This window comes from Lacerta agilis, chromosome 3 (genome assembly GCF_009819535.1).
Source record: "Lacerta agilis isolate rLacAgi1 chromosome 3, rLacAgi1.pri, whole genome shotgun sequence".
In the NCBI taxonomy this organism is placed as follows: Eukaryota; Metazoa; Chordata; class Lepidosauria; order Squamata; family Lacertidae; genus Lacerta; species Lacerta agilis.
In genome coordinates, this window is record NC_046314.1 from 62,812,711 (window position 1) to 62,839,667 (window position 26,957).

At 39.1% G+C, this 26,957-nt stretch overlaps 1 protein-coding gene across 4 annotated transcripts in view; it reads left to right on the top strand.

The window, feature by feature from the left end:
- The window catches only part of TAB2 (TGF-beta activated kinase 1 (MAP3K7) binding protein 2), a 57,476-nt gene that overhangs the window by 19,052 nt on the left and 11,467 nt on the right, over positions 1-26,957 (top strand). For all 4 annotated transcript variants that reach the window (XM_033143968.1, XM_033143967.1, XM_033143966.1 and 1 more), the window contains exons 2-3: positions 18,701-18,889; positions 22,035-23,523. In XM_033143968.1, the coding sequence (XP_032999859.1) occupies positions 18,788-18,889; positions 22,035-23,523 (1,591 nt within the window). In that variant the 5' untranslated portion in view covers positions 18,701-18,787. The remainder of the gene's footprint in view (positions 1-18,700; positions 18,890-22,034; positions 23,524-26,957) is intronic.

Here is a 26,957-nt window from a genome sequence, read left to right on the forward strand (position 1 = left end):
GAATCTCCTTCAGGTATACAGGACCAAGGCCGTTTAGGGCTTTAAAGGTCAGCACCAACACTTTGAATTGTGCTCGGAAACATACTGGGAGCCAATGTAGATCTCTCAGGACTGGTGTTATGTGTTCCCGGCGGCCACTCCCAGTCACCAGTCTATCTGCCACATTCTGGATTACTTGCAGTTTCCGGGTCACCTTCAAAGGTAGCCCCACGTAGAGCGCATTGCAGTAGTCCAAGCGGGAGATAACCAGAGCATGCACCACTCTGGCGAGACAGTCTGCGGGCAGGTAGGGTCTCAGCCTGCGTACCAGATGGAGCTGGTAGACAGCTGCCCTGGACACATGAGTAGGCACTTGGACCATACACACAAGTTGTAGCAGCTTGGTGGCAAGTGTCAAAAGTGCACACACCAAATGGGGATTGGGAAAACTGGGCTCTATTACAGGGTCCCTGAGGACAGGAGAACTGTGCATACCATGGGCTGGATGAAGGCCATTGAGTTTGGACTTAACTGAAGAGTTTCAGAAAACTAAAATGTTTTTATCTGGTTTTGCAACCATATTTTCCATTTTTTAAAGTCATGAATGCTTAAAGCAAACTTTTATAAAAGCTTATCTGGTTCTCCACAAGCCTTTTGCCCAGACCCTGTTTTCTGTGCCTTTTAGCCCCTACTGCTTCTCCATTGTTTTGTTTTCTTCAACAACCATGAACATTGGTGCCACAGAGTGATAAAAAAAATTAAGCTGTGTTTATCATGATTGTAAAAATAATACATCTGCATCAGTAACTATGTTTTGTTTTTCATGCACTTAGTTTTGTTCCATTTGTTTTGTTTTCTACCTAATTTTCTACTTTTATAAATAAAGTTTTGAAAATAAAAATGAACAATGTTTTGCTACAATGGTGACTGTTAAAATTGTTTGGCAGACTGATGTTCAGTAGCATGCACAGTTTCCTGATGACCTATGTAAGTTGCACATCTTGGCGCTTCTTCCAGATTCGCAATTACCATTTGGAATATGTCTTTTCTTCTTGCCAGATACAATTCATGCCATTGCCAGAAGCGTTTACCAAATCATGCAAGAAAGATGTAGTTAAAAGTTTAACAGACCTTTAGATGTAGAAAGATCTTGTGGACGGTTTGCAGATGTGTTCATTGTACACTTTGTCAGATTATTAGAATTCGGTTTATATATGATTGTTTTGGGAGTAGGCGAATGTTGGAATCTGGCTTTTAGATTTATATGTGTAGATACATAGTTATACAGAAGAAATAACAATACTTGATTTATTTCATCACATCACAATCAGGCATGACGCTGGTATCATCAGGGCAGATGGGTGGATTAACCCATTTCTTAGTTGTGTCACTGAGTATTTGCCTAACCTCATCATAAGACAGAATTTGGTGCAGGGACCTCATCAGATGTTCTCTAATGCCGTCGTGGGAGGGAGGGCCCTTAAGGGTTGATACATTTTCAGCATTGGTAAAGCATGAAAACTGCCCACATTACAAGGTAGGGAATGTTGGCTTTGCTTGCTGGGAAATGGGCGTATATTCTCTTTCCTGGTCTCTTCTCAAGGAACAGGAGATTTGGAAACATATGCCGTAACAGCCAAGTGCTGTTTTAATAAAAACTTTGCCAGTGAAAATCAAAATGCACAAATCTGTGGTATCTAAGTTTTAGAGAGAGAGTAAATTATTGAAGCTCCATTATAGTTCTTTCTGCTTATAAAATGGTATTCTGGAACTATGGTTATAGTGTTTTCAAGTGGAAAGTTAAATTTGTACAGAAGGAATGATTGGATGAAATCATGTTAGTGCAAAGTTAGCATATTTTACATGCAAGTGAGTTTCCTGCTTGAAAACTATAGTGCCTGTCAATTTGAAGTTAGAGGTGTTTTGTGTGCAGATCTTAAGCTTGTTCATTTGCTAGTTTTCTTCTAGATGAGCCAGTGTAGACTCTCAAAGCTTTGCCGGATAAAGAAAACCACAGTATTTCAAATGTTTGAAATAATTTCTTTCCACACCAGGAATTAACTATACCACCTCATTTAATGTAACCAACTGTTCATTTTCAACATGGTGGTGACTTATTTTATGGAAAGAATAGCAATTTTCATTCCTTATTGGAAAGAGATTTACTTTAAAAGGGAAAGAGGATAGGAAATGAAATTTTTAAGTCTACCTCAACATTGTGTAGCTTGGAACGTTGTTGCCAGAAACAGTGTGGATTACTTGCCCAATGTTGATTACTTTTATGGCTCTCTACAGAAACATTTATTTTCCCCTTCCCTTCCTGGTGGAAGCAGTGTTCTGTGGAATTCAAAAACTCACAAACTGCTTTGTGAATTTTGGTTGTTTCTAATAAAACTACTATTTTACTGTTACTGATTGAAATTTATTTTTCTATCCAATTACAACTGTTTCTGCATTTACTGCTGGGGGTATTTAATAACCAATGGGGTGTCATTCTGTTTCAAAATGTCATTTTTCATTTCCTTTTCATATTCACATCACACAAGCTTGTAAAAATTAACTCAATTTGGTTTACAATTAAAAATATAATGCAGAATTGCATATTAGATAATAGTGATTCCAGTCTGTTGCTGTTTTTGGATGGCATTTAGTCACATACTGGCCGATTCAGGTTGTGCAATTAACTTGACTTTGAGCTCCTGCATCCACTTGCACAGAAGACTGGACTTTTTATAATAAGGAAAGAGATGTGGAACTTCATTGGAAAGTGTGTGATAAGACTTGCTTTGATGCAATGGAGTTTGTCCCTCAGACAAATTCGGATGCGTACTCATTAAATAGCAAATACGTATCATCTAACCTCCCTGCAAACAAATCAGGTTGAATGCTTACTAAACAAGTTGTCTGGAAGCAACCTATGTCAAAGAACATGGCTGGACAGTTACGGGCTGAACAGATTAATGGATGTTATACAGAATAAAGATTCTGATAGTTTCTCCCTGCTAGAATTATCTTGGTATATACTTTTACATTTTTAGATAGACTTCCTGCTGAGTGGATTAAAAGAGTACTTTTGAGAGCCAGTGTGGTGTAGTGGTTAAGAGCGGTAGACTCGTAATCTGGTGAACCGGGTTCGTGTCTCCACTCCTTCGCATGCAGCTGCTGGGTGACCTTGGGCTAGTCACGCTTCTTTGAAGTCTCCCAGCCCCACTCACCTCACAGAGTGTTTGTTGTGGGGGAGGAAGGGAAAGGAGAATGTTAGCCGCTTTGAGACTCCTTCGGGTAGTGAAAAGCGGGATATCAAATCCAAACTTCTCCTCCTCCTCCTCCTCCTCCTCTTCTTCTTCTTTATTTTAATGTATCTGGTAAAATAGGCACACATATTTCATTTGGATATTACAAAATTTTCCTGATCTTGTCATAAGACTACAGTTTACAATAGTCAGTAATTGCAACCTACTATAATTAATTTCAAGAGCTGTGATGTTTCACTATATTAAATTATTCCAAAACTCTAATGCCAAATAGACCTCTCCTGATTACCTGAATAAACCTATGGAGCAGTAAATTTATCCTGGCTATTAGTTCACTTTCTCCCAGACCCAGACAGTGGTATAGCAAGAGCAAGGATAAACAGGCGTGATGTGCTGCCACTTATTTTAAAGCAGTTAATGATGTCCTCTCCTGGAGTGCTTTTTGCCATTTCTCAGCACGAGAAACCAACAACAAACTAGGCCAAGGCAGATTATATTAACTACTGCTTTTGTTTTGAAAAGTCAAAAATCCTTTTATTATGACCAACCAAAATGCCACAAAATAAAAACTTTTGAATCCTCCAGGATGAATATTAAACAAAGGGGGTAGGGAGAGAATGCGTCTGACAAAAATTCCCTTTTGTTGTATAATTTTGTGGTCATGGCTATTGAAGGGTTGCAGTGCAGAGCACCAACACTTCAAACTCTAGCACTATAACAGTGATCCCAGACACCCTCTTCAATCAAGGCCTCTTTGCGTTTTGGAAAAAAGGCAGTGGCCAGATGGGTAAGGGATGCTAATATAGAAAGAGCAATTTTGACCATTAAAATGACAACTGCTATATAATGGAGCAACTACACTTAAAATTTAGAGTGGTTAGAAGTGGTTTAAAAAAAAAAAAAACCAATGCAAGAGGAAAGCATTTTGATCCTTCCTTTCAGGTTCAGAGCTGACAACCCTTCTCATGCCCATAGGTAGTATCTACCCTAGTGTGCTTTTTGGATGCCACAGTTGATACTGAATGCAGTGTTACTGTACTTCCTCTGTCAGAGGTGGGTTCTTAGAATCATGTTGACAAAAACGTTCTCCAGCCATTGGCTTTTCCGACTTAAAGTTACAACTCAGGGTGCTGATTTTGGTGTGCAAAGCATTAAGTAGCTTGGGCACTGTGTGCCTACAATAACTCTCTCTTCCTTGTTTGCTGCTTTAATTTCCAAGATCAGCAGCATTTATGCTTTTGACCTATACCATCTCTGTTCCAAGTTCATATGACAAAGTGGAAAGACATTCTTGGTGGTCACCCCAAAATGTAGGATATGTTCCCATTGGTGACATGCCTAAAACCAAAGCCAGGCATCTTCCCAAAGCAATTCAGGACCTTTGGGTAAAAAGCAAACAAACAACCTAGTGAGTTTTAAAGGGTATTTTTTAAAAATTGTGAGTAAAGAGAAGATGTGATTTTTCTTTCAAACTATTTAAACCCTTGTGGCTTCTTATATTGGAACACGTGCATTCTGTATTTCTGCTTGTTGAGAAGCCAGAGAAGGTGTAACTTGATCTTTGAGCCACATTTGGTAAATACTAGTTTTGTGAATACACTAAGTTCTACTGTTAACAGAAAAACACTATACCAGATATGTAGTTTATTTCCCCCTCTTCATTTCAAATTGTTAGGCAGGATTAATGACCCGTAAACTCGTTTCCATTGTGATCTGATAATATTAGTTGGTCTTAACTTGGTCTTCTTTTTGAAATATTTCAATAAAATGGTTTCTCACAAAATCATCTGTAGAATGTAAGTATTCAAAATATTTCCTACTGCTTGCTGCTACTTAGCATGACTTTTACTGCCTAATCCATGGGTAGGCAAACTAAGGCCCGGGGGCCGGATCTGGCAGAATTGCCTTCTAAATCTGGCCTGCGGACAGTCCAGGAATCAGTGTGTTTTTACATGAGTAGAATGTGTCCTTTTATTTAAAATGCATCTCTGGGTTATTCATGGGGCCTGCCTGGTGTTTTTACATGAGTAGAATGTGTGCTTTTATTTAAAATGCATCTCTGGGTTATTTGTGGGGCATAGGAATTCGTTCATTTCCCCCAAAAAATATAGTCTGGGCCCCCACAAGGTCTGAGGGACAGTAGACCAGCCCCGTGCTGAAAAAGTTTGCTGACCCCTGGCCTAATACAGCCATATCTCATGTTGCGGGTTACATTTTTTAGGGTTGCGCTCATGCCAAACCCAGAAGTACCGGAACGGGTTACTTCCAGGCTTCAGCGCATGTGCTGAAGCACTGAATCGTGACCTGCATGTGTGCAGAAGCGGCGCTGCGGGTTGCGGACGTACCTCCCACACAGATCACGTTCGCAACCCGAGTGTCCACTATATAAGGGAGCATTTCATTTGAATATAAAGCCCACCCAAATTCCCAAATGATCTTGAAAAATTGTCTTGTGAATATCTTCTCACTGTACTAGCTTGGTGGATTTGGGAAAAAGTGACACCCCTGCCTTATTACATTTCCTCCATCATAGGTTTTTTGATATATACTACCTTTTCTTAAAAGAATCAGAGTTACAAGAGACTAGCATAGTGGAAGGCTAATGCATTCACGGATATATTTTTTTCAACCTTTTAACAGTAGACGCTGTGGGAAGTGAGTGAGTAGGAAAGGAACAATGAGGAGAGGTGTTAAATCTTTTTACCACCTCCACCTTGTGATTCCACTAAACACCCTGACACTGCTATTAGCCCTGGAGGGAAGTTTATTTGGTATCAATGGAAACATCTCTCCCAACCAAGACTAATATCCTTTCAAGGGGACATTTTTGGAGGGACTATAATGTGGGGAAAAGGATTGGGCATAGCTAATCTCACATCCCCTTGTGGCTATTGTTGCCAAAGGAGCAACATTTCACCTCACACATTTCAACTTCACAACTGTCTTGGCTCTGCATGTTGGAAGAAACAGTGCAGATGATCTGTATTTGAAGATAGGACTGTTCTCTTGTTGTTCCCTCAAGTATGTTTGCTTGGGGTCTCATAAGTCTGAGTGATATTCCCATGGTTTTAGCATCTCTAATGTGGGAAGATGGGGCATGCCTTCCTATCTGAGGGCCACATGGACAAATGTTTTAGATCTGTGAGTAAATACTGTGATGTTGTTTCTTTCTGCAGCCTATGCAGACAATGGGAATCCTCCAGCATGCATCCAGGTTGGAAGAAACTGCAGCCCACTTGGCAGGGCTGTAGGCTGTTTCTGTGACTTGCTGTGTGAGAGAGGCATAAGCAATTTCTGCTGCAAGTTTCTTGTTTTTTCACCTGCAGCATTTCAGAGTAAGCAATATTTAAGTAACTTCACAAATATTGAAGTGTTCAGGCTTTTTAAAATGAATTTGCAAATACATGTGCAAATAGAGTAGCTCAAGAAAAAGCACACTGCAGCTAAAAGCAACATACAATGTGAAACAATAATGGAATTTGGAACACTGCTTTTTCTATAGTATAGAAAAAAGATACTGCTCCTGAAAAAGAGATGTGTTAAAAAGTGTTGGATTTGTGGACAATAGGGATACGATGAGGGAACTGGGAGGGGAGGGGAACCAGCTGAGAGAGGAGGTACAAAGCGGTTCGGAGGAGAGGTCAGTCAGTCCAATTGAAGAGGCGTAATTAAGGAACAGTGAAGTTCCAGTATACTAGAATCTTAGTATCACTACTACTATTTCTGACTCTGTATTAAAGGCGCGGACAAATTACATAGTATTAATAAAGTGATTTGAAATTTGATCTCACCAATTAAAATATATGAATTTAAATATAATCTCTTGGAATGTGAATGGATTAAATGATAAGAAAAAAAGAAATAAGATAGAACGGGTGCTGAAGAAAAGAAAGTGGGATGTGATATGCCTACAAGAGACGCATATTGCACAAAAGCATGAAAAAATCTTAGTGAACAGAAGATTAGGTAAAGAATATATTGCATCAGACAAAAGTAAGAGAAGAGGGACCGTCTTGTATATAAATCCAAGTTTGACAGCAGAATTAAAATTTAAGGATGAGGAGGGGAGAATACTAGGAGTGCAAATAGTTAAGGATAAGAAGAAAATATTATTAATAGGAATATATGCCCCGAACGATAATCAAATGTCCTTCTTTAAAAAATTATATGGAAAGCTGGAAGAGTATAGAGAAGAGGAAATGGTAATGATGGGAGATTGGAATGGGGTAACCTCATTGGAATGGGACAGATCACAAAGGGCGGTTAAACCTAGATCGGGGAGATTGCCAGTAAGTTTTTTTCAGATGGTTGAGGATTATAATCTGAAAGATGCTTGGAGGGAGAAGAATGGAAAAGAGAGGCAATATACATTTTATTCTGATGCAAAGAGGTCTTTTAGCAGAATTGATGCGATATGGGTTTCAGGTAGCCTAATACCTAAAATAAGGAAGGCAGAGATTATGCCAAAATCAATTACGGATCACAACCCAGTGATGTTGGAAATAAGGGATAATAACAAGAGAGATATAAGGTGGAGAATGAACGAGAGGTTACTAAATGATGAAAAGATTGTAATAGAGGCACAGAAAGCGATGAAAGAATTTTTTGAAATAAATATGACAAAGGACGTAGATTTGAAAATAGTCTGGGATGCAAGTAAAGCTTTCATAAGAGGCTTTTATATAAAGCAAAATGCAATTCAGAAAAGGATAAAAGAATCTAAATTAAGGCAAATTCAACAAGAGATAGAGAAATGTGAGAAATTATTGGTTAAAACACCTAATGACATAACATTAAGCCAAAATATTAAAATATTGCAGTCCCAGTTATCTACATTATTATCAAATGAAATAGAAAGCAAATTGAAATGGATGAAACAAAAATTTTTCAAATTAGGAAACAGACCAGGCAAGTTATTAGCATGGCAGATAAAGAAAAGACAGGAGGAAAGACAAATAAACAAAATAATATATCAGGGGAGTATATTGGATACAGAGGAAAAAATAAAAAAAGGTTTTTTGGATTTTTATTCAAAGCTATACAGCAGAGGTCAGGAATCAGTGGAAGAGATACAGGATTACTTAAAAAAAAAGAAGATACCAAAAATAAGTGAAGAAAATATGAAAACTTTGAACGAGCCGATAACAGAGACTGAAATACACCAAGCAATTATTAAACTTAAATTAGGAAAGTCACCAGGTCCTGATGGACTAGCTGCAGTACATTACAAAAAATTAGAGGACTCTATAATAGCACCATTAAAACAAATAATGAATAAGAGCATGAAGGAAGGGCAAATACCAACTTCTTGGCAGGAAGCAAATATTGTGTTAATACACAAACAGGGAACAGACGGAGAGTCTGTGGACAATTATAGGCCCATTTCTCTTTTAAATAACGACTACAAACTATTTGCGGGTATTTTGGCCAATAGGTTGAAGAGGGTATTAAAGGAGGTGATACACGAAGACCAAGCGGGGTTCCTGCCAAACAGACATATAAAATCAAATATGAGGGTTGTGATAGACTTAATAGAATATTTAGAATTAAGACCAAGTAAGAGAGCGGGCTTTATAATGATTGATGCTGAGAAAGCATTCGATAATCTGTCAAGAAGTTTTTTATTGAAAGTGATGGAGATGTCATCAGTAGGAGAAGACTTTTATAGAGGAATAAAATCGATTTACGAGAAACAATCGGCTAGTCTGGTAATAAATGGTGACAGAACAGGAAGCTTTTTGGTAGAGAGGGGCACCAGACAAGGGTGTCCCCTCTCACCACTGCTGTTTATTTTGCCATTGGAAATATTATTAACAAATATTAGAGAGGAAGAAAAAGTAACAGGAATAACATTAGGCAAAGAAAAATTTAAAGTCAGGGCATTTGCAGACGATATCCTAGTTACAACGGAAGACCCGGAGGTAAGCATTGCTAAAGTGATTGAATTAATTGAGGATTTCGGAGGAGTATCTGGATTTAAATTAAATAGAGGTAAAACAAAACTCCTGACAAAAAATATGCAATTGAATGAGCAAAATGCGTTAGAAAAGCAATTGGGTTTACAAATTGTTAAAAAAGCTAAATACCTAGGAATAGACATAACTATGAAAAATATAAATTTGTTCAAAAATAACTATGATAAAATATGGAAAGAGATAAAGAAGGAATTTGAAAGATGGAACAGATTAAACCTATCTTTATGGGGGAGAGTATCAATTATAAAAATGAATGTACTGCCGAAGATGCTTTACTTATTCCAAACTATCCCAATTATCATTAAAGAAAACTGTTTTGACGAATGGAGAAAGGACATCACAAAATTTGTTTGGCAGGGGAAGAAACCCCGGGTAAAATACAAGCTGCTAACAGAACGGAAAGAAAAAGGAGGTATGGCGCTCCCGAATTTACAACTATATTATGAAGCTGAATGTCTAATATGGGTCAGTGACTGGATTAGATTGGAAAGGAACAGACTATTGGATCTGGAAGGATTTAATTGCAGCTTCGGCTGGCACGCGTATCTCAATTATGATAAAGCCAAGATAAATAAGGAATTTACTAATCATATTTTGAGAGGAGCACTGTATAAGGTATGGAAAAAATATGAAAGATATGCGGAAATGCAAACACCATGGTGGGTATCCCCGATAGAAGCCATCGCTAGGAAAAGATTAAATATAAATAAAATTTGGCCGACATATAGACAGTTAATAGAAAATCAGGAAGGTAAATACAAATTAAAATCATATGAGGAACTAAGAGAGTACGGAATTGACAGATGGCAGTATATACAATTGAATAGTATGTTTACGGTAGACATAAAGAAAGGTTTTTCAAAGGAAACTTCCAAATTTGAAAGTGTGGTGATCAAAAATAACAAAAAAGTACTTTCGGGCGCATATAATTTGTTACTGGAGTGGGATTTAATGGGAGAAGAGGTTAAAGAGGCAATGCTAAGATGGTCCAAAGATCTGGGATATGCAATAAATTTGGAACAATGGGAGAAACTGTGGGGAAAGGATATTAGATTTACGGCTTCATACAATATTAAAGAAAAATTTTTTAAGATGCACTACAGATGGTATTTGACCCCCGTGAAACTCGCAAGTATTTACAAATTGAAGTCCAACCTGTGCTGGAGATGTGGGAAAGAGGTGGGGACGCTACTACATATGTGGTGGCAATGTGAGAATATAAAAACCTTTTGGGTGATGGTACATACTGAAATAATAAAAATGATGCAAAAAACAATGGTAAAGAAACCAGAGGTTTATCTGCTAGGTTTATTAGATGACCAAATACCAAAAGGAAAGGAAAGTGTTTTCCTGTATGCTAGCACCGCCGCCAGGATGGTGATAGCAGCAAAATGGAAGACAGAACAGGTACCAACAAAGAATGAGTGGTTAAGTAAGCTAAATGAGTATTTACTAATGGCAAAGTTAACAGCAGCAATAAGAAACCAAACACACCAAAAGTTGAAAGAACAATGGAAATGCTATGAAGAGTATATGGAAAAATACTGCTCAAAGAAAGAAGTGCTAATATGCTTGGAATAAATGGGTATGAAGGAATTCTAGGATTAACAAATTAATCGAAAGATTCAATAAAAGAAGTATAGAACAATTTAGTAATTATGAATGTACAAATAAGGTATAAATAAGTAAGTAGGAATGTACAAATAAGATGTATATAGCTTTAAGGAAGTCGATAGAGTGCTGGAGGGAAGTCAGAGGGATATGGGGGGGTGGGGAGGGTGGGAATAACGGGAATGGGACGAGATCAACGATGTTGTATGGTACTATGGAAATGTATAAGATGTAATGTGTGTTCTCTTTTAATCAATAAAGTTATATTTAAAAAAAAAAAAAAGGGATACGATGAGGTGTCCATGCTGTTGACATTGACCATGGTGTTGGTCCTTCCTGCCTCTAAGTGTGTATGACTATTCTCACAACTCTGCCACCTCCTGGTTCAGAAGGAGTGGTGCAGCTTAGGTCTGAGTTATGCTGTACAGTGGTACCTCGGTTTATGAACTTAATCCGTCCCAGAAGTTCATTCTTAAACCAAAACTGTTCTTAAACTGAGACGCGCTTTCCCTAATGAGGCCTCCCACCGCTGGTGCCCTTCCACCGTTCGGATTCCGTTCTTAGACCAAGGTAAAGTTCTCAAACCGGGACACTATTTCTGGTTTTGCAGAGTTTGTAAACCAAATTGTTCTTAAAGTGGACTGTTCTTAAACCGAGGTACCACTGTATTTGAGGTTGCTTGGAGCACCCTCTAAGAACAGCCTGGCTACAAGGAAGTTCCCCATTCATTCCAGATTTAGATGAAAGGCTGGATTTAGTCTGTGTTGGGCTGTGCCTTGGAGTCACACCAATAGACCTTGGAAGTACAGTATAGTACAGTACAGCAAACATGTGATTCAGTCCTCCTCCTGAAATTAGAGATGGGGAAAGAAATTGTTCGTAACCTTCTGTCATGCCTTAGAAGCACTCACCACCTCTGAAGCTCAGTGTGATGGCATTCAATGGTTCCTGATAACCAAAGTTTGGCTAGTTACCAAGGCTAGCAAAATAAAAATCAGATCCTTGGCTACAATCAGTGTAGGATTTATCTTTCTTCTTTTATTTAGTATAATATAGTACTATACAATACAATCACATATTGCATGCAGTTAACTTTCACAATTTCAACCATGCACAGTTGAAAGCTGTAATTGCATGCAAGGCAAAGGACCAGGTTTTCCTTGCTTACCAGGCTCAGGGATGCTCTTGTAAGATCTTGCAGGAACTCAGACGGCCCCATGAAATCTTGTTAGAGCAGGAGTCACTAACCTACGGCCCGGGGGCCGGATAAGGCCCAAGGGACTCGTTTATCCGGCTCGCGGCAACTGCCACTCGCTCTTACCAGTGCGGTGCAGCGCGGGGACCCATTTCCGGGTTGGAGGAGCACTGAAAATAGCTTGCACATGTGCACAGGCTTCCTCCGACTCCGGCCGGCCATGCAATCATTGCTGGAGACACCGGTCCAAGGCAAGGAAAGCTTGGAGACCCCTGTGTTAGAGCATTCCAGAGCCGAAGGTAAGGATGGTCATGGGGCAGTTCCAAGGTACATGCATTGGGTACATACATTTTTATTTATCTGCACCATCCCTGGAACATAAGCCCAATGCACGATGTGATCATATTGTACTTTTTAATTCTGGTTCTCATTTATGAAAAATTGCATAGGTGATGTTGAAAATAAAATTGAACCCCTAATCTTTTAAGACGCTTGTACATTTGTATGGGAGGGAAGTTGGGCAAACCATCACAATCTTAATAATCCTGAATGAACAGTAAAACACTGAAGATTATGATGTGACTCGTATAGCCCCAAGTAGAACATGTGAAAAGAAACAGAAGTAGGCATTGTGGGAATATCTTACTGGCCTAAACTTGCATGCTGAATATTCTGAAATTGTGAAAATCTAGTTTGCAGGAAGCTTGGGTAGGTCATGGTATTGTTTGACTACATTCTGAAAGGACATGTAGAATAAGAACAAAAAGCAAACACACAATTCATTCTCATATTTTCCACCAACTTCTGCAGGCTGCTTCAAGCAGCAGTGTTTGCAGTTTGAGGCCTAGAAATGGTTGAGCACTGTAAAAAGTTGTATAATATATATACCAAGTGAACAAATACAAATTGTTCATACAGTTTTATTTCTAATTTGTCATTTAATTAGTTGGCTGTATTTTCAAACTTCTTTCTCAAAAAGTGGCTTTCTCAGAAAGTTAATATTAGGATTCATACCAGCAAATACAGAAAATAGACATTAGCTGTCCATCATTCCTCTCTTCTTAACATGCAGTTTTTTCCTTCCCCACCCCCTTCAATACTATTTCCTAACTGGAAGATTATTCAGAAAACTAAAAAACAAAGCAGGGAATAAGGTGCACACACATTAGCTTACTCATCAGCAAGCCATTGTTGGAAATTAGCCTGACACATTTTGCTACTGGCACGGGCCCAGTTGTGACTATGTGAAGATTTCTGGGTGCCAAGTTGGTGACCACAGTTTAAAAACCTCTGCCTTAGTCCGTACTTATACCAGTTCCATTCCCACTGTGTGTTTCTCCTCCTTGCATACTGGGACAAGTGAATTGTTGCAAGAGCAAGATACAGTCAAGCAATGTAGTTGATATCATAGAATCGTAGAATTGTAGCCTTGGAAGGCACCCTGAAGATCTTCTAGTCAAACCCCTGGCGAATAAACATTCCATTGTGGTGACTGTAACCTAGATTTAAGGTACCTAACGGCACATACCCATTAGCTCTCTAGAAACGTTGTTGTTGTTGTTGTTGTACCCTACCTCAAGGTATCTTACAGATAAAAATAAGGACTGTTAAAAAACTTTTAAAAATTTAAGCCTTCTGGTTCTGAAAGTACTGGTGCCAAGCTTACATTGCCTTCAGGTTTATCCTTCCTGTTGTATGTATGCTGGGAACATTACTATGCCTTTTCCAAGAAGAAATTATATCCCTTGATTGGATGATGAGTGGAATTAACATTTCCCCCCACTTTAGATAAAAGTCATTAGTGCACACACATGTTGATAGGGACAGGCTAGTTTTGGAGTGAAGAAACTTTTTTTTATGGTAGCTGGTACTGCCGGACTAAATGGTCACTTCTGGCTCAGAGCTTAATGCACACACATGGAACAGGTTTCTGCATGTCCTTAAGAGGTGGAGGCAGGGCAAGGTATGTGGTCAGATTGTGTAGTTTTGTACAGGTTGGGCATGCTTAATTGAAAGATGACACGCAGAATCTTGTAGTGTGCTTTTCAGCTACCCAAATGCGTCTTCAATCAAGGAATAGAATTGTACAGCAAATGACGATTGTAGACTGCCTGAGCTAAGCTATGTTCCAAGTTCTCCTGAACAGGGTCATTAAATAAGGGAATGATGAATATAGTCTCCTGCCAACATAGAACATACTTAACACCATGCTTACACTATGCATGTCTTCACTAATGGTTCATTCAGCATGAAGCCAGTCAATTGCTATTTGCTCAACTGCCTAAAAAAGGTAAAGTAAAGGGACCCCTGACCATTAGGTCCAGTCGTGTCCGACTCTGGGGTTGCAGCGCTCATCTCGTGTTACTGGCTGAGGGAGCCAGCGTGTAGCTTCCAGGTTGTGTGACCAGCATGACTAAGCTGCTTCTGGCGAACCAGAGCAGCACACAGAAACGCCGTTTACCTTCCCGCCAGAGCGGTACCTATTTATCTACTTGCACTTTGACATGCTTTCGAACTGCTATGTGGGCAGGAGCTGGGACCGAGCAACGGGAGCTCACCCCGTTGCGGGGATTCGAACCGCCGACGTTCTGATCAGCAAGCCCTAGGCTCTGTGGTAAAAGTGAGCGTCTTGAGTGCTTCGTGAAAAACATGCAGATATTTATGAAATTTTAGATGGTGAATTTATCTAACAGAATCTGAACAGGTTGGTGCAGTTATGGGCACATTAGAATCTGGAATGAAATATTAATAAGAGTATGGTAAAAAGATCAGCACACTAATTCATATTACTTATTGGTGGTTTGGGGAAGTTTAAATTATCCAAGAACAGACATTTCTCTATTGAAATCGGCACAACTGAAGAACTATGCGTTCAACAACAACAATTAAATTTAAATTGTCCCTATCTGTGAACTCACGAACAGGGTTTCTTGGAAATTAAAACATTTGCCACAACTCATTTGTGATATAATTTTTATATTCATAAGCAATTCTGCAAAAAGTTTACATTTTAAAAGTTGCTGAACAATTTGTACAACAATTTGTCATGAATGACATTGTTTCTAATGATGCCAAGAGTAGTTCTCCCCACCCATCCCTTTTATAGTTTTTGTTGTTGCTGCTGTTATTGGCCAGTCTTTTCTGTGGGTGCTCAAGTCTAAAAAAATGAAATGTATAACTCTAAACCATGGACTTAGAATATTCTATCTTATGTTTTATTGTAAGGTTTGTATAAATAGTTGCATTTTATTTGTGTGAAGTCCATACATTTCTATCATATAGACACCTAGAAGTCTGAGGCCGGAAAAATCCAGCAAAGATGCATGTGCATGCAGAAAAAAAACCCTGCATACCCGGCCAGACCTTGTTTTACTGCAGCAGTTCTCGGTATTGAAAAGACAAATTGCTTCTTCAGCTGATCTCTTTTTGGCAGTGCTTCATACTGCAGCAAAAGGAGAAAGCAAAGTTATGTCTGCACGCACAGTTGTTGTTTGGCCCTGTGTCTTTTCTTCCTTTTGAGACATGCCCCACTAGCTCAGTGGTGTCCAGTACACAATTTGTTATACATTTATTGATATATCTGCATCCTGTTTATACTTGCAGCAGCTTTCAGTAAATATATTGAAACAGTAAGCAGATTTAATAAATTGACAGTATTGCACCATCAGCACAAAAACCAAATGACAGCAAAGTGGACATTTATTTATTTGTGCAAATTTGTATACTGCTAATAATAAAGATATCAGTGGTATAAAATATAAAACACAATGAATTAGAAATTTAGTAAGATGCCTTGAGAAAAATGATTTATGTGCTTTTGTACCCAAACTTGGTGTATGTTAATTTTTTACGAGAACCAATAAAGTTGGTCAAAAGTTGTCTTGACCAAAGCCACCACTTCAATGCTCCCAGATGATGTACCTGCTCCTCCCCATCTAGAACAGGTTATCATAGGGTCTGCTATCCCCACTACCTTCATCTTGTTTGGATTAAGCTTCACTTTGTTAGCCCATGTCCAGCCTTTCACTGATTTCAAATATTAGAGTTTCACAGGTTACTTACAGTGAGATTTAAAAGCTGCTGGGGGCAGGGGGAATAGGCTGTGATGAGCTCCCCTGCAGGACCTCAGAAGTCAACTCTCATGTGGACAAACAGAAATGTGTAATACTATCTTCAGAGACCTGCCCTCCAGAATAGATTAGAACCTTGAAATGCACTCCAGGTACTCATAATGAGAAAAATAATTGCTCAGTGGCACTGAAAGTTGATGCAATTAAGTGCTATTGAAATTTGTGGAAGTACTTATTTCCCCATTGGCAAGACAAGTTTCACTCAGTTTTACAGTTCTAGAAACTTAGTGGGTTTCCATTGGCATCCTGTCTCTCTTATTGGAGAAGGGGTCTGCCTACTCCCAACACAGAGGCCTCCCAAGTTCAAGGATTTGGGGATGTAAACGGTAGCTTCTTTGTTTTCACTGGCTTTTGCAAAAGCAGTGTGGCACTACCCTGTACTTTCTAGAAAAGCCCATCATGAAGGCAGAGAAAACCCTTCTCTTCCTGAATTCTCTGTACCTGCAAAATTAAGGAAGGGGTGGTTTCTTTCTCTCCTCTTTGGTTGCAGGAGTCAGTGTGACTACAAATACTTGCTGGCTATTAATCCCTGCCCAGTCTTCATCTCTATGATTTGTCCAGTCAGCCCATACAGAATGTGACAGCTACCTTTTCTTGGTTTGACCCATTTAACGAAGTTATATAGTTCTCAAAACATTTCTTATTTCTAAAAGCCTTTTTTTTGCTTAGATTTCAGTTTATTTTAATATTTTTGTTTCAGTTTGGTTGAGCTTCATTTTTGTTCAACTACACTTTTACAATTTAAGTATTAAAGCATAGAAGTTGCAAAGAGTAATTCCATGTTGCATGGCATTTGGTTATCAGATAGTTCCTAACCTACTTCAAGGAAATAGGGTAATTCTGGATTATATCATGAAATGGCTATAATATTAATACCTTTGTCTTTTAAGATTGCAAAATGGTCTACATAGTTTTTTTCTAATTCTTTTGCAGGGTGTGGGTGGATTGGTGGGTATAGAATAAGATTGTTTTGCCTAAGGCATTATTATATATTACAGGGGAAATGCGTCCTTATATTCTTAGAGTTAAGAAGTCAGAATTGCTGATGAAGAAAACAGTGCTTTCTCAGTCCTTGCCAGTAGTCACTTAGTTGATATTTATTTTATGTTGTATATTGTAGGTCACAGGTCTAATATACATTGTCATATCTATAAAAATGTAATTGTGTTTCAGTTGTTGCTAAAATGGAAGGTGTAAGTTCTGTCTTGCTAAATGTGGAGATCTGTCCTAAATTTGTGCTGCTCAAGGGTGTCCATTCCCCAGTAAGCCATTCAATTGGCCTTTGTAAGATCATTGGAAAAGATATGTAGAAACTACTTGGGATAATAAAATTGCTCCTAGGTAAAGAAAGAATACTATAAAATTCATTGTCAGTAGAAACCATATTATAGGATGGGGTAGCTAGCTTGGAACAGTGATATGACAGCTGGAAGTAATTTTGTTGTCAATTAGAGGATAATATATGGTACGGAATGTGTGGTACACAGAGTTTTAGTGCTTTAGTTGTATGTCTGCCCCACACAAAGTAATGTGTAAAACAATAAGCAGATATGCTTTCTTAATTTTATCCTGAAACTTCATTGTGGTGAGTTTTTGGTTCACAGCAGAGTTGTTCCACAATGTATTAATTGGCAGGAGTGTTGACTTGTTTCAAATTGAACTTAGATGCACATTGGTCTTATTCACTGGACTCTTGGAAGCACTTAAACAATTGCTTCTCAGATACTGCAGTGCTGCTGGAATGCTCAGTAGGAGATCCAAGGATATGAATTGATGTCTCCATGTTGGGCCTATTACATGGCTACTGCAGTTGCAGTAACCATGACAGCTATCTTTAAAACTATCTCCATATCGGAAATCACAACTAAATGTATAGGCTATACTGGCTTATAGAAAAACTATGTTGACCCATGGTCAACCCTCCAGGGGCCCTTTATCAAGGTTGATGTGGCTGAAGTGTAAAGGTGTGGCCATTTTTTTTTCAGAGGACAATTTATTTATTTATTTATGGACAGATGGGGGGGGACACAAAACCTTTTGGTACCATAGTGGGGTATCTATAGGATCAGTCAGCTTTTTAATTTACTTAAAGAATTAATGGCAAATTTGGCAGGCACAGAAAACTTTGCATCATCGCAGTACAGCACGAGACCCATAACAGTGGGCATTTATTTTTTAAAAAATATTTTAAAGGTCATTAAAAAAAATTACAAAGTTTTGAGCTTTTGGGGGGGGGACAAAAAGCCTCTTTAGGGGATGGATACAGATGACTACCCCTGCTTTATACTGTTGTTGTGAATATGCAATTCTTGGTAGGCTTTAAGCCCGTAAACAGTTCCTATTAAAATTTGTCCTAAAGCACACCTCCTGAAAATGGGCTTATACCCTTCATAGAGTCAATAGAGATATCTTTGGAGGCTGTAATGAAGGGAACATTAAGCAATATGTTTTAAAAGAATAATGTCACTAATATTGTATTAAGAAAACTGTATTCAAAAGCATCTGATTATTTTATTGTAGCTGACTTTTTTTTAAAAAAAATCTTGTCTTCCACAGGATGCTGAGGCAGAAGAGATGATTGTTCATTTGCACTGAGGCTTGGAACTGCCTATTGAACAAAAGTCCTGACCAGGCAACATACGAATGGCCCAAGGAAGCCAACAAATAAATTTTCAGGTTTTAAATGACCTGCGCCAAAAATTTCCTGAGGTACCTGAAGTTGTTGTGTCCAGATGCATGTTACAGGTCAGTGCTATGTTGTTTCTGTTTATGTAGGCACTTTAGTGCCGATAATTAAAAGTACTTACAAAGTCATTCCCCACTAACCTACTTAAGTGTAGATTTCCTTTAGTAGACCCTTCTCCCATCCCAGTTTTTTTTGCTATTTTTTCTTTTCTTTTGATTTGCTTTTAGATATTCCAGTTTTTCCCTTTCCGTGTTGCCTAACCTTTTGAATCTTAAGTTGCCATATCCTCAGTTTAAGGTTTAAAGCATATTACTTGTATAAGGATTTCATATATACAGCTGTTATCACTTCCATCACTTGCTTGTATTGTACTTGCAGTGTCCTAATCTGCCAAGCAGATGGGGATTTTAAGAGGCATTTCAAATTAGCTCTCATTCCTTATAGCTGCCACGTGGTTGGATAATATATGGTGGTATTCAACTAAATTTTACTCAAGCTAGACACATCAAAATTAAAGAACAAGACTAAGTTAGGTCCATTAATTTCAATGGATCTACTCTGAGTAAAACATCATTGTATATCACACATGAGGCTTTTGAAGTGGCTTAGTGAGGCTGCTTTTGGGTAAAGCAGTGGGATGCAGCAATAGTCACATTCCCACTGCCCACACCACAACATGAACAATGGGTTGAACATTTTTGCACAAAGTTCAAATTTTATTACATGGATTCATTTCTATATCATATAGTCCTAGAGTCTTGAAAAGACTACAGCAGTGGGCAACCCTTATTAGTTCCAGAACCAAACTGCCTTGGAGGTAATCTGTCCATAGCGGATGTGGTAAAAAATGGCAGTGGGTGGGACCATCACACTGTTTCTCTCCTAGCTGCTTTTTCCTGATTCCTCAGTTTGTTTCCGTTTCCCTTTCCGCAACTCTAATAATGACTGATCTCATGCTGCCATTGAGCAACATGAAGGATAATGTCCATCAGGATTATGGAAGGAGGAGGGAATGAATAAATACTCCTCTCCCTTTGCTGCTCAGTTGACCAAGGAATTGCTGAGAGTGGAGAAAAGGAGACTGGACTGCAGCAGGGGAAAATAATCTTTATCTGGAGCCACCTTTTCCTCCTCTGCTTGGCTGATCCGTGGGAATATGTTTTGTGGGCCTTGTAAGATTAGGCAGGGGACCACAAATTGCATTATTCTGAACATTGTATACAGATGGAGAATGTGCATATTGCCCAGAGAGTGTACAAAATGCAGGAGGTATGCACATTCCCCAAGGCCTGTTGGGAAGTATGCATATTGATGGAGAAATGTGCACAGTGGCTGGTTATCATGTATATTAACTATATAACTTGCAGTACTTCTAGTACATACACAAATATAGATTGGATGAGTAGCATGGAAGGATAGATATAGAAGGATGGGATGGGTGGTTAGGATAGGATAGACTGGATGGAAACTAGTTATTAGTGTTTGTTATTATACTAACTCATTTTTGGAATAAAGTGTGTTGGTTTGCAATATATCTTTTGCTCTTGTAGCACTTCAGAGTTGTCCATATGGTACAAGATACAAAGTTTCGGTTGTTCTTTTTGTATACATACAAGGATAATAAACTGAATTGCTTACTTGAATTCTAAAGCTGCAATCCTATGCACTCAAGCAGGAGAGAAGTATTAGATCTATAGCAGGGGTCGGCAACCTCCGGCCCATGGGCCGGATGCGGCCCACGGAGGCTATTTAACCAGCCCATGAGCCGCTCGCTCGGCAAGTCCCCTGCGCGTTGTCCTAAACCAACGCGGCGCGGGGACTCGCCGAGTGGTGCCGGAAATGGTGTCTGCGACGCCGGAAATAGCATCTGTGCATGCCCAGACGCTGAAAACCACTTCTGCACAGACACGATTTTCGGTGTCTGGACATGCACAGATGCCATTTCCGGTGTCACGGACATGCGCAGACGCCATTTCCAGCGTCGCGCTGCGCATGTCTGGCCCACAGACAATTTTCCGTGGGAATGATCCGGCCCATGGCCAGAAAACCTTGCTGACCCCTGATTTATAGGGTGCTCAGTGCTTCCTGACTCTGAGTCAGGGAGCATTGTGTCTGCTCTGGGTCCCATGAGTAAACTCAAAAGCTAAGTTTCAGAAACCTCTTGGCTGCTTCTAACCTAAGTGGCATTCATTAGCTGGCCAGAGTCAGGTGTGTTCAACACACTTACTTACTTACTTACTTACTTACTTACTTACTTCTAGTAACAGGCAGTTGCTAAACAATCTTTTCTATACTATATTACATAGTCAGTGCAAATGTTTAATGATGCCACCCTGATTCCTCTGTTAACCTAACATCCTCCCAGAAAATGGATATTTTGCTTTCATTGATCACCTTCAAAATCTGCCTAAGTATACAAAACCAAAAAGAAATTTACCGGTACATAATGGAGGAGGTAATTGGGCTCAGTGGATAAGCTCTTTGTAGTTCCTTTGCCACTGAAAAAATGTAGGAAGGGAGATTGACCTCTGAGGATAACACATATTCCAAACCCAGATCTCATCCTACTAGGTTTTTTTGAACATCAAAGTATTCTCTCCCTTCACTACTGAAAGGTGACCCAAGTATACCCTGTTGCATGTGTCCTCTGAGTCCATTTTTCTATCCTCCAAGGGACTGTCCTTTAATTCTGAAAGGAATTGGAGGAAGAGTTACTGGGTTTTGAAGACGTATGCCCTGGAGCACTTTTCTCATTTGATAACCAACAACATATTTGTCTTCCTGATTCGTGCCAGGTCCACCCTTTCCCTTCTCTATTATATTCCCCCTTCCTTTCCTCAACAAAGACAGTTGGCTGCAAAGTCTTATCAAATCATACCTCTCAAATACAAACAATTGTTTGGGATTTCCTTGCTGATTAATCATTTCACTAATATTGATATTGGGCATTAAAACAAAATTTTAAGAAACACCCTACATGATACATTTCATAGTCTTAAGTATTTTTAGATTCAGAGTCCTCTTTTAATCCTAACCAGCAAAATAGAACCTACTTTTAATTTTGTATTGTATTTTATCTGTTATTTTATTCCTTTTTCATACAGCACAATATTTGTGAAAGCCAGTGTTTAATTAAGTTGTTAAATTAAATGTAATGAAACCATATTATTTTTATTGATTGATTATTTTTGTAATTTCTTATAGAATAATAATAACCTGGATGCCTGTTGCGCAGTTCTCTCTAAAGAGAGCACTAAATATCTCTACGGTGAAGGAGACATTGGTTTTTCAGATGATTCTGGGATTCCCGGTCTGCGAAATCACATGACATCCCTTAATTTGGATTTGCAGTCTCAGAATGTGATTCTCCATGGAAGAGAAGGAAGTAGAATGAATGGAAGTAGGACTTTAGCTCATAGCATTAGTGATGGGCACCTTCAAACAAGCCAGTCCAATAGTGAACTGTTTCATCAGGAACCACATACAGCTCCAGTCCAGGTTCCACATGGATTCTTTGGCATATCTAATACTGTTAGTACTTCTAATCCAGGGCAGCATTTTGGATTTCACTTGGGCGGCAAAGGAACACCTGGCTTGGCTCAGCAAACACCTAGATTCAACCCAATTATGGTAACTTTAGCCCCAAATATTCAGCCCGGACGGAATACCCCTACATCTTTGCACATACATGGTGTACCTCCAATAAATAGTCCACAAGGCAATTCTATCTATATTAGGCCTTATATCACAAATCCAAGTGGTATAGCTCGCCAAACTCAGCAAAATCCAGGCTGGACGTCTCAGTATAATCCTATGCATTCTCAACAAAACTACCAGGCTTCACATACAAATCCCTGGACAACCCTTCCCACAACCAGTTCCTCGTCACATACCTCATCGCAACAATCAACACAGCCAAACCAGCAAGGCCATCAGACCTCCCATGTCTATATGCCCATAAGTTCTCCTACTACTCCACAAGCACCTACAATTCATTCATCTGGGAGCTCACAATCTTCTTCCACCCAGAGCCAATACAATATTCAAAATATCTCTACAGGACCTCGTAAAAACCAAATTGAAATCAAACTTGAACCACCACAAAGGAACAGTTCATCGAAACTGCGTTCAACTGGCCCCCGTTCATCCTCTAACTCCTCTTCCCTCAACAGTCAGACTCTAAGTAGAAGTCAGCCCACTGTTTACATAGCTGCCAGTCCACCAAATACTGATGAAATTACCACACGAAGTCAGCCTAAGGTCTACATTTCAGCCAATGCTTCTACAGGAGATGAACAACTTGTTCGGAATCAACCCACACTCTTCATATCAACAAATCCAGGAGTTACTGCCACGTCTAGGAATATGTCTGGTCAAGTAAGCATGGGACCTGCGTTTATTCACCACCACCCTCCCAAGAGCAGAGCATTGGGCAACAATGCCGCTGCCACTTCTCCCCGAGTGGTTGTTACACAGCCTAACACAAAATACACTTTTAAAATTACTGTTTCTCCAAATAAACCCCCTGCGGTTTCACCTGGTGTGGTGTCCCCAACCTTTGAACCTACAAATCTTCTAAACCTTCCAGATCACTTTGCAGAGACGGAAGGTGACCCTGTTTTAGCACATGTCGATAGGATTAGTGAGGCACGAAAACTGAGTATGGGATCTGATGATGCTGCCTATACACAAGGTAATATTTTTATGTAAGTTGTAGAGATTTCTGCCTTGTTTTAGTCCATGAATTAACAAACACAATACTGAAATAGTGGGGCTTCTTCACCTTTATTTATTTTAAGTATGTCAAAATGGGCAATAAACAAATAATGGACAGGTAAAGGTAAAGGGACCCCTGACCATTAGGTCCAGTCGTGTCCGACTCTGGGGTTGCGGCGCTCATCTCGCTCTGTAGGCTGAGGGAGCCGGCGTCTGTCCGTAGACAGCTTCCGGGTCATGTGGCCAGCATGACAAAGCCGCTTCTGGCAAACCAGAGCAACGCACGGAAACGCCGTTTACCTTCCCGCCAGAGCGGTCCCTATTTATCTACTTGCACTTTGACGTGCTTTCGAACTGCTAGGTGGGCAGGAGCTGGGACCAAGCAACGGGAGCTCGCCCCGTTGCAGGGATTCGAACCGCTGACCTTCTGATCAGCAAGCCCTAGACTCTGTGGTTTAACCCACAGTGCCACCTGGGTCCCTATATGGACAGGTACATCTTAGTAATACATTGTTGCCATTTGATGAAGAAGACTTGCTTTGGAAATTTATCCTTTTAAGTCACAGTGCCTTAGGCATGTCTTAGAGTAAATGATTTTTAAAAAATGTATGTTCCTTTTGTAAACACATAATAGGGTCTTTATGCATAAGAGGTTAGCACAATTTTTAAAAAAGTTATTTGATTCAAGTGGATTGATGAGGACTTAACCTGCTAGGACAATAGGTAAAATATAAAAGACTTGAAACGTGTGGAACTAACAAATGATTGTTTCCTTTTTAGCACTCTGGAAATGGTTTTGTAGGAGAGGAGAATAGTAGCAAGTGTAAATCTAGTGCAAAGTTCTCTTAAAGAATCCAGGGACTAAGAGGATGGCAGAACTGATGCAGTAGGATAGCACTCTTATGGACGGGAAAACATACTACTTTGATTTGAAGCACTCTACATTTTTTCCATCACATTTCTTACCGGTCAAGGTAGTCATTCTGCACCAAAATGTTGAATGGTTTTAAAATAGTGCTTCCTTTTAGTTTCTCAGCTGCCCCTACATCCTGTTGCTCTAGACATGCCTTTTCAGCAGCCTTCTCCTGCATATCCTAAGGGTGCCAAGGAGTTCAGCCTAAGACTTAAAAACTGAAATAACTGCAAGATATTAGCTGTGTGATACTTATGGAACTTCCATGCTATCGGTTTATCATCCTAAATATTTAAACTTTCACTTTCCTTCTATGCCTCCAGTAAACTTTATTAGTGTGAAGGTAGATTTATGCTATTAAAGTAATTCTGTTAAGTTAACCTCTTTTCTAATAGGAATCTAAATTCCTGGTTGGGTTTTGGCTTCCGAGATTTAGATCATACAACAGATTTTAGCATACAGAAAGTGAATTTATTTAAAAATTTAAAGTGGTTTTTTTAAAGTTGTTTTTCAGTCAGTGTATGCATTTATGTTTAATATAAAAGAGCAGTCATTTGCAGTTTCTAATGTACTCCCTACCATGGTTTTCAGAACAATTCATAATTTAGTCAGTCAGATTATGATTCAGTATTCCCATCCTTGAAAATTCACAGCCTTCAGTTTTAAGGTTTAAAAAGCATGGATGATGTCCAGTGTTAGTCATACTCAGAGTAGAGCCATTACAATGGTCTGCTTGTCTATTTATTTTAACAGGTCTCCTCTGATTATGACTTAGTTGGATATCCCATGAGATCTGAATTGATGCATAGCAATAAAACATAAGACTGTCAAGTACTATCAAAAGTCTATTAGAGCTGCCAGAAGATAGTTTGACAACTACATATATTAAGGAAATTTTCATCTCTAGTAGTATATTTATACTGAACAATAAACTGAAAACTGTAAGAGTTAATGTGCCTATTTAAAATACAGAATAGCCATAAGAAATTCAAAGCTGAGCTGTATTAAGTATAAATCCTGAAATGTCATTTGGTTTTACATTATGCCAATGAATTGCTGCTCTTGGGATAATATATGCATCCTAGCCATTTTATGGCCATCCAAATGCTAGGATAGGGAAGCAGAGTTGAGGAAATTGCTGGTTGCGGAGCTGAGCTAAGAAAGTTAAAATTGCTTTCTCTGGCATTCACTCTGGTAATTTACAGGTAGGTGCATGTTTACCTTGCCCTGTTGTCTCAAAAAAGTGGAGATGTTGGTATATCCTTCTCTTACGTGTTTGATTATATTTATGTATATCCTCTGCCCTTGGATATCAATCTATGCCAGGCCATTTCTTTATTGCACACCCTTGTAAGCCTAGTGATTGAGGTAACTATTGTCATTTCACATTAGGATATGGCATTGGAAAGAATTCTTTGCCCAAGATTACCACTCAGTATCACAGATAAACTAAGCTTTAATCTGAGGTTCATCCTAAACTTTTGTACAAAACCATCCCTTGTGGTGGCAAGATGGTAGGTGTACTTTTCAAGCAGCCATGTAGAAGCCTGCTTAGTATACTGTTTCTTAAAATTACAGGTGGGTAGCCGTGTTGGTCTGCCATAGTCGAAACAAAATAGGAAACAAAATAGGAAATTCTTTCCAGTAGCACCTTAGAGACCAACTGAGTTTGTTCTTGGTATGAGCTTTCGTATCTGAAGAAGTGTGCATGCACACGAAAGCTCATACCAAGAACAAACTCAGTTGGTCTCTAAGGTGCTACTGGAAAGAATTTCCTATTTTGTTTCCTATTTTGTTTCTTAAAAGACACTCTTCACTTAGAATGTTAACCAGATGTTGCTGGGTTTTTTGTTTTGTTTTGTTTCTTTTACAGGCACCTAATTTATACTCACAATGGGGGTTGTCAGCACCGTGTAAAGATTTCACTTGATAATGTTGTTATCGGAGAACCCTGATAATGAAAATGTTAGAGATGGGAATTGCCTAACCAAGCTGATAGCAGACAGCAGCTCATTTACGGAAGATGTGTAGAACTGTGTTGTTTGAACCTTACGCAAATGTACTGAATGCCTTCACATAGTCTCTTCAGTGCAACCATCAGGACTCAAAATGATTTAGTAGGGATTTAATCTGTAGCACAGATTGCAACTTCTGCACTGTGTGGCATGTGCTGAATACAGGCAGGTGTGACAGCTGGCAAATATCCTCACATTTCTTGAGGCTTAGAAGACATCTTCAGATTTACTGATGACAGTTGATATACTCTGTCAGCTTCATATTACTTGTTAATAAGAAACAGATGCTCAAAGTACTAGAAAAGTACAATGTGAGGGATATGAGTTTCCATCAAAAACAACAACAAAGGGTTATATTTGAAACTGGATTTTCTGTAAAATTCTTTTCAAGTCTGTTGCTGGAAAAAGAACAGTGAATAGATTGTTTTCTTTTGAGTACATTAAGGAAGCTAGGATAGATGAACAGCACATAGTTATTCTCTC